Consider the following 9,313-nt stretch of genomic DNA (forward strand, 5'->3'; position numbering starts at 1 on the left):
ATTATTGCACCCCACCCTGTTCATTCAATATAAACAAGTCAAATTTTGAGCTAAAATTATTTGAATTTTCTTTTCAGTCTTTGGTCATCTATTTGGTTTGATTTACTCCATTTTTTTTCTTTCTTTTAGGAACAGGATGCAAAAACACATCTTCATTAGGTTCAGCGAGGTCTTCAAGCAGTCCTCTGAAAACCCCTGCCACAGCCCGACCCATGAGACCTGCTGCCACTCCAACAGGTAAGACCCAGTTTATTCAATTTGAAGTGAAGCATACAGTTATCACAGAAAATTTTGTCTTTTAAAATACCTGTACTGAGTATTTTAATTTAATAATTTAATTACAGTAAATATTTAATTTACAGTGTATGGCATTTGTTTCAAAGAAAGACCCTCAAAGTCTTAATAAATCCTGTTGCTACACTGTCTTGTCTGTGATCTGTGAGCGGGGTGGCAGTTGGCTTGCACTGTGTGAGCTCTGTGTAACACCATCTCAGCAATGCAGGATATTTTATCACAGCCAAGTCTGTAACACAGCTGACACAGTCTCTGTCTTGTCTCAGCCGGCTTCTATCAGCCTGGCACATGTAATGTGTGCTTTCTTACCACCCATAAGTACTGTAATTAAGAATGGCGATTACATTCCTTTCAGGGATTAAGTCTTGGGTGTATGCATGCAGCATGCCTTCAAGCCAGTGAGACTAGACTCCACCATCACAATTATCTCTGAGAATGTTTCGTTCCAAAGAAAGTTTACTATAAATAATGGTATTATCCTACACCTTTGGACAGAATCACTTTGAATTGCTTTTATATAGTAAACGGATTCAATAGTTAGGTTTATTTTACTCTTAATAAGTGCTGAATTCAGATTTGTGCCTCTGAGCCCACATTTGTTTGTAATTTTAAATTTAATGAAATTAATTAACTTCATAAATTGTTATTTTAATTAATGAAAATCAATGTTTTATTAAATTAGATAAGATAAATAGAACCATTAAAAATAGTAAAGTAGAATAATTTTTACTTCAACAGTTAACCCCAGTCTTTTAGACCCCACTCTTTGTTTTAGCATTTGTGAAATTACATATTCATGTGAAAGCCTTGTATTTCTTAAGCTTATTTTATGACTCTAGCCTCTAGTTTTTGAACTGTGCAGACATGCATTGTCTGCTGCTGTTAGCAACCCCACATAAACATAATTACATTTCAAACATAAAATTATGTCTTCCATGGGTTGCATACTTTGTTTTCTGCGTTCTTGCTGGCATCACAGGCGTGTCTTAGACATTTTTTGCAGTTGTCTGTTTTGACCACAAAGAAATCTGTTCCCTGGCCTTGTTATGGGTCTTATTTGAGAGGTTTAAATGCAATGTACACCTCAGGACAAATGAAATGTTTGCGTTTTTATTATTTTTTTTATTATTATTATTGTTATTTTTTAAATACAAACTTTAAAAAAATTTAAATGAGAATTTTAAATTATTTTCCTTGATTTGATGACCTGCTCAGGGTTCATATCTTGCTGTAATCTGTTACTTTCTCTCCTGCCATTTTTAACCCTCCCCGATGTGTGAATGAAGGAGAAAGCTGTGAGAGAGTGAACCCACCCACCCACTCCTGCTCTGCTGCTTACTCCTCCCAGAGCCCTCCCTTCAGTCTCTCCTTCCCTCTCTCCTTCCTTCCATTCACCAAGCATCCTGCACCTCCTTAACACCCAGCGAAGAGCGAGAGATGCTGAGCGTCAGTGGATGAGAGCTCAAACCGGTGGATAAATGCCTTCTGCTCTGCCTCATTTGTTTCTGGGTCTCCTGCCTCTCTTTAATCCAGACTGCTTCAGTTCATTTGTTTTTGCCAAAGTGTGACGGGGAGTCACGGCTGTTTTCTCCCTCCTTCCTTCATCACAGTCTTTGCCATTTGTTTGGCAGATGTTTATTTTTTTTTGCTTTAGGCTCACATGTGCTCACTGAGACTGTTGTTCTTTTTGTTTTGCTTATGAAGAGTTGTCCTCTTTCTGTCTTCTCGGCAAGATGTTTTTCTCTCCCAAATTTTCACTGTCCAACATCCATGTGAGGCTGACAGCGAAGGGATTGCTCCGAAACCTCCAGCTGCTGTCAGGATGCAAGAGCACTGTGGTGTTTCGGGCAGGTCTGTTCCTCAGAAAACGCTGTTGTTGTGGCTTTTCCTTCATTCTGCACAGACGTTTCAGAGTGTTTCTGTACAGCTCTCAAGGTGCTGTCTTCGCTCATGTGGTGTTGATTCTATCTTTAGAGTCTGCTTTTCTCTCTCTGCCAAAGAGTATTTGATATCTGTACATGGCCAGTAGGCATCTTCTTGCTAGCTGCAAATAGAGCCTGGGATCTTTTTGCAAATAACATGTATATTTGTGCCACAATTTGGGTTATGGTAATCACCTACCAAGTCAGTAGATACAGTAAGTTCATATTTTTACCTTATTCCTCTTTTCAAGCGAGTTGGTTCACAGGTCTAAAAACCAAATTTTCCTGTTTTCAGATGCTCTGAGGTTATTTTCGCCTGCAGACTAGGTTGAATGTAATGTCTTGTAAATATTTTGACAAGGTAAATTCCCTTCGAAGAGATGAAGTAGACATGTTTGTGGCAGTAACTCTTCTTTTTATAGTGACTGGCCAAATAAGGACTCTAATAAATAAGGAAACGACTATTTATTCCATGTTCGTAACATCACAGAGGACTATATTTGATCTCAATAAGTATTTGGCTAAGGTTTCACCTGTTGAAATATCCCTCTAAAAATAAATGCATATAAGCTCCAATTATAGCATTAATGATAACCTGATTGGTGGTTAAATCTGTTTCTGCATGCATTACCTTCAATAGGACACCAATGTTTTCATATTCTAATCTAGACTACTGAATTTTTCCACAACGCACTTGATTGTTATTAAACTTTTCAATTTTTTACCTCATAATCATGTTGAATATGTGTAAGGCTATCGATCATTTTAGGCATCAGATTAGGTATTTTTTTGCTTAAATCTTTTATTTATAATGCTAAATTTAGTGTCCATATAACAAAATTTGTTTGCTGAGCACTAAATGGGAGCAGTCAGTTAATTACAAACTCTGAAACCCCTGTTGTAGCAAATATTATCAGTGATATTTAAATAATGGGCAGGGATTTCACCCAAATTTTATAGTTTTGTAAACTGACTTCACATCAAAAACTGAGATTGAGTTCTGTTTAGAGCATGCATCTTTGTTTACCAAGACTTTAAAGAAGTCCACCTAAGATGGCTTATAGAGAGAGCGTATATATGCTTCACAGCAGTGTTTAAATAATTCGGATGTGAGATGAGATTAATTATTCAGTTCAATATGCTGTGTTCTGTTGTGCAACAGTTTTTGTGAGGCATGTAGAAGCAGTAAGTGCTCATTATGTGTGCTCTGAAGGTCTGGCAACAGTAAATCACTTGTTATTCACAAATTAGTGTTTGTTTGCCAAATGCATTTAATTTTAGGTCTAAAACCTTGAGCTGTATCACTATGCATGTGGGATCCAAGTGCGCTCCCTGGATAACCCAAAGCACCCTAATAATTAAAATAAGACTAATTAACTGTAATTACAATTGCTGTAATTACAATTTGGATAATTAAGTTTGGGATAACTATATTGCTCTTCTAGTCTTGATCGCTTAATCTCATATGGGATTTGTATCCAAAAATCTAATACCTGCTCTGTTGGGAAATGAGTAACTCAGGCAGAGATCTTCCCAAGTCAGCATTCAAGCTGAAATGTGCATTTCTGTGCAACTAGCTTCAAAAAAGGTAGTGCAGCTCATAAGCTATTCTTTCAGCCCATGTTGTTGTGTCAGTTTGATTTTGATGCTCAGTAAGCAAAGCAATAATACTGATAACACCCGTGTTTAGACTTTTCAAGGGAAACTACAACCTTGCTTAATTATAGTTGACTACATATTTTAGCTGCAAAATATTTTAACATATAAAAAATTACGAAAGAATGGCACTTATATTTAAAGATGTCTGTTAATGTGTGTGTTAAACATGGAGGCCTCTTGCGACCACTGATGGAATTACAACAATAAGTCTAATGCTAAATTGAGAGCTGTCAGTTCTCAGTAGCCTACCTCTGACCTTTATGATGATTTGGGATCTTTTTATCTATAGTTACATTCTCTCGGTGTACATCGGCTAGCCTGAAATTGGTGTAACTGTTAAGGCAATAGTTGGGTGTTGCAGGATGGATAGGTTTGATTTATTTACTTGATTGATCTTTTGTTTGCTTGTCTGCTTTTCCTATCCTTTTTTTAATCTGCGTAACATGTTATTTAGAGTTACTATTCAGTGCTTGCACTTTTTAATGTACCTTCAGTCTGCTCTTAAGTGAGTTTTCCAGCAGAGGGAGCCACACAGATGTTTACCTAGCAGTGACACCTTATGGTTTGAATTATACTGCATTTTTAATGTGTTGGCTAACATGATTTCTAATGTGCCACACCAAGACGACGACCTAAATTTTTGCCTTTTAAAAATGCACTGCTAGTCTTTAAGAGAATGGCATATGGAAAAAAATTTACATTTAGGACCTCTGGAATCATGTTAGCAAGGCCAAAGCATTCAGAGTTTATTCAGAGTTCCTGATTAATGTTTCTGTTTTGTTTTTAATTGGCTTTTTATTTCATGTCTTAAGTTTAATGTCTGCCACATACATTTTTTCTAAAAAGCCAGTCTGGATTACTTTTCGTTAGCTTATTAAATATCAAGCCAGGAGAAAAAACAGAGGTCAAGGACAGTAAAGTGTTCATAATATCGCCTCTTTCATTAGTCAGTATAGACAAGTTTTTAAAAAGGACTGATATTTCCAGTTCCTTCAATCCATGTGATAAGCTAAACCGCTTTATTTATTTTATGGGTGGGGACAGTGAACTAACAGACTTAGAGCAGTTTGCAACTTTGTCTTGAAGGCGAAACAGGATGCTGGAAAGGAAGAACATTCATATATACTGTATGCATTCTGAATGTATTGTCAAAGATTTTTTTCAGCAGAAAATTTCAGCATTCTAGACGATGTCCGTTGGAAATCTTTTATTGACATTTGGATCAAGTTCCAAAATGGTCAATGTTTCCACACTTGTTTCTCAAAAGACCCATATGGTCTGTTTCCTAATAATGTTAAACAATGCACATTTTGTGACCTTAGAAAAGGCCTCTAAAAGGACTATTGTGAATCCCAGCTTGCATTAATTTAGAAGTTGGATAGTTGTACGATTAAAAATATGCATATACACATTCGTTTTCATAGCATTAAAAGTTGTGCAAAATGTTTTTATACAGTGTGGACAAACTTGCACTGCTGAAACGGTGTGCATAAATGGTATTTAACCTTCAAGTATTCTCTGAAGTATTGTTTTTTCCCCCCTGCATTCTTAAGGCATGATCTAAAATGTTGAAAATGCTAATTTTTTTCCCACTGAAAATGTTTCTCCCTCCTTTTTTGCCTGTTAGAAACCAGAATTTAAATAGTTCAGGCAGTAGTTTTGACACATTTGGTATTTTCTTTATTTTTTGGTTTAATTTATATAAATATGTACATATTATATTTACATTAGCGCTTTGGGTTAAGAAAAGCGCATGATAAATAAAATGCATTATTATTATTATTATTATTATATGTAAAGAATATAAATATTAGATATATATTAATATAATATTTAATATTTTATTCTTTAACTATGCATATGTGTTTATTTTATTTATATATATATATATATATTTGGCACCTTAATGCCTTTGCAGATGTAAATTTGGTGCTGTAAATCAGTTGCTGTTGGATTGACATTAGATGAGAAAGGCTTCATGGGGCTTGTTGTCCCACCCCTGCCTTATTAAAGTTGGTATTTCAGAAATGTCCAAGGCTGCTCACACCGAACTATGTAATATCTCTGCTAGGACAAACTGGATTAACAGCATAAAGACTTTAGGTGTTGGCATTAGTAAAATGTTCCTATAAAAGCTGTATATACCTCACGGGTTTTACGGCTTTATATAGTGCCATTTAAACTCTGGTGGCTTACTTCAGGTACCCCTCCTCTAGTAGTGAGGCAGCTTTGTTAGAGGGATTTGTGCCCTGATTATTTCCTGGTGTTATATTTATGAGATGATGTAAATGAAAACCACTGTGGCATAGCCCTGCTAAAATAAGAGGTCTCTGATGGCCGGATCTACAGAGGGGAAGATATTACGTATTTAGTGATGGGGTGAGTGGTTATTTAATTCAGGGTTGCATTTGGTGGAGGGTTGAATCTGTTTTTGGATCGTCTCTTGGATTTTAATGAACATCTCTGACGTAGTTGGGTCTCAGGTCTATGAACTGGAGGAGCACTGTGCAGAAAAATAATGCTGAATGTTGTCACAGCACTGAATGCATGTTCTCTTACAGTTGACAAGAACAAGTCAAGGACGAGTTCCCGAAACCAGCAGCCACCGACAAATGGGCAACCAGATCTGGTACCGCCAGAGAGCAAGTCCAGAAATGTGGAGTACTACAAAGCCCTGTGTGAGAAGAAGAACCAGACCATTCAACAGCTGGAAAACACGCTCCGATCCAACAACCGCAGGTTCGAGGCAGTTGCTGTGGTCATAAAGCATCTATGTGCTGGGGTGAGTATTATGAGATTACATTGCTTAAGTTCATGATGAATCATTCTGCTATACAACAGATGTGAATAATACATGAAGATGGTGTCTTTGATCAATTGTCAAGTTAGGATTAGATTCTTTTGGTTAGGGTTAGATATCAAGTTGTTTTCTGTCCGCCCAGCACTGATTGTATTGGTTTGTGGTCTTGTTGGGTGTGTTTGCAGTCAGGTAATGTTGTGCTACTCCCTTCTGCTCTCTGTTTGTTCTAGTGATGTTCTTTAACACTTGACTTCTTTTTTTATGAATTCTTTGCCACTTTACTTCTTTAACCTTCCCAATGACCTGGCTTGTACAGCTATTCTCAAATTCATTCCATATGCAATATTTTTTAAATAACCCTCCAAAGCTTTGTCTGTCTATGCAATTACTTGTTATATCACATTTTTATTATCAACATTAATAGTAATTTTAATTCATTAATAACTGGTGCTCCCTCAATATGTAAATGTATACCAAATAAATAATTTCTGTCAATTATTCCTTACCGTCAAAACTTTGGAATAATTTTTGGGGGGTTTTTTTCATGTTTTTGAAAGTCGTCTCTTATGTGCACCAAGGCACCAACATTTATTTTTCAATGGTATTTCAGATTATAATCTCTTATAAAATATATTTTTCTTTTGTAATTTACTTTACACCCTAGATGTATCTATTAAAACTCAGGTTACAAGTAATCCCATCCTGCTATTCCTGACTCTGGACCGATTAGAGCTTGCTAAATTTAGAATTGTCCTTGTTAAAATGGCAATATGAAGGCCGGTTGGCTGTACATGTTTAAAGTTAATGGTGAGAAAAGGACAACCGCCACAGTTTGTATGCTGCGCAAAAGACGGGAAGAAGTGCAGTGTGTTTGAGCTGAAGCTGACCGGTTATAGTCTGGAGTGCATGTTGGCTGCTCCTGCAGAATCTGGACCAAGACCAACTTTAAACTAAAAGGCACTACTGTAATTAAGCTGTGGCACTTAAAGAATCAGTCCATAAAAAAAGTGTATATTTCGAAAACAAAGGTCAAACGTTTCTCTTCGTACTGTACTTGTGGACTAGACATTATATTTAATTATACCTTTAAGGTCCTAGGTTCACATTTTTTCTTTTGAGTGGTCACTGCCATACAGACCACCACAAAATAATTTAAAAGTACAATATCAGCTCTTCTCTTAAAGCCATGATACTTTCCTGTAGGTGGTTCTTATTTAGTGTGTGTTTTAAATGTATGAGGCACAATTTCAATGTGTGCTGCTTTTGAAAATTGAGTGTTCTATATTGATTGTCAACAGATGTATGAATCTGAAAACTGGGTGCTACAACATCATTTCATGACAAAAATAGATTAACAGATATATAGAGCATGAAAGTAAATGTAGTGTTTTAGCAGTGTCCTATACAGGACACTGCTACAACATCATTTCATGACAAAAATAGATTAACAGATATATAGAGCATGAAAGTAAATGTAGTGTTTTAGCAGTGTCCTGTATAGGAATCTGTTAAGCATTCATTAGGAGGTTGGGTACAGCATTAGTTAAGATTGTATTTAGTATTGATTTGCCTCACCAAACTGTCCAACATTATTCATATGTTATAACTGAATATTTTGTTTTTACATTTATTTGTTTGTTTATTTATAAAATGCAAACGTAATCTGTTGTTGTTGTCTACTGCATACAGAAAATGTTGTTGTTGTTGTTGTTGTTATAATAAATATTAATCTGTTATTTTCTATTGTATATAGAAAACAGATAAAAGGTTACTATTTCTTATGTACCAGCTGCTGCCTTGATATGGTCAGAAGCACGCTGAGACGCCTAGAGAGCTGCTGGGGGCTGCTTCATATCCTTTGTTTGCAATGAGCTGTCAGCACACTGTGTACATTGCCATAATTTCACTACAAGAGGCCACACATGCTTTCCCTGAAGCAGTAACATCAATTACCATAGTTGATAATGATAGATGAACGTGTTTTCAATATTTTCCCACTCAAGTTCTTGGTGTGATCACATGATTCTAAATATTTGGCTTAATTTTTTTTTAATTTTTTTTGTGATATTTGGCTTTTGATACAGCATTAGTTAAGATTGTATTTAGTATTGATTTGCCTCACCAAACTGTCCAACATTATTCATATGTTATAACTGAATATTTTGTTTTTACATTTATTTGTTTGTTTATTTATAAAATGCAAACGTAATCTGTTGTTGTTGTCTACTGCATACAGAAAATGTTGTTGTTGTTGTTGTTGTTATAATAAATATTAATCTGTTATTTTCTATTGTATATAGAAAACAGATAAAAGGTTACTATTTCTTCATGCAGTAGAAAGTAGCATTCCGTTTTTACAACAATAATAATAATTCATACAAAATTTTATGATAATAATAAATTAAACAATAAAATAGTTACTATTATGAATGTTATAATAATCATAATAATCCTAATGCATACTGAATTTTTTTTTTTTTTAATAATGATAATGATGATAATAATAATAGTAACTATTTTATTGTTATTTATTATGATTAAAAATACAACAACTTTCTGTATGCAGTAGAAAACGAACTATTATAATAACATTAATAATAATAATAATAATAATAATAGCCTTTTATTGTTATTTATT

At 35.0% G+C, this 9,313-nt stretch overlaps 1 protein-coding gene across 12 annotated transcripts in view; it reads left to right on the plus strand.

Annotated features, from left to right (window-relative positions):
* The window catches only part of LOC107707220 (microtubule-associated tumor suppressor 1 homolog A), a 35,075-nt gene that overhangs the window by 12,344 nt on the left and 13,418 nt on the right, over positions 1–9,313 (plus strand). For 10 of the 12 annotated variants that reach the window (XR_001636231.1, XR_001636232.1, XM_016511173.1 and 7 more), the window contains 2 exons: positions 130–237; positions 6,437–6,657. Coding sequence is in view for 10 of the 12 variants with exons in the window: in XM_016511173.1 (XP_016366659.1) it covers positions 130–237; positions 6,437–6,657 (329 nt within the window). In the remaining 2 variants the exon portion in view is untranslated. Of the gene's footprint in view, positions 1–129; positions 238–1,660; positions 2,146–6,436; positions 6,658–9,313 lie in introns of those variants that run through there. The other 2 variants (XM_016511177.1, XM_016511171.1) reach the window with 2 other exon arrangements.

Source organism: Sinocyclocheilus rhinocerous, unplaced genomic scaffold, assembly GCF_001515625.1.
Source record: "Sinocyclocheilus rhinocerous isolate Xijiao unplaced genomic scaffold, SAMN03320098_v1.1 scaffold174, whole genome shotgun sequence".
Taxonomy (NCBI): Eukaryota; Metazoa; Chordata; class Actinopteri; order Cypriniformes; family Cyprinidae; genus Sinocyclocheilus; species Sinocyclocheilus rhinocerous.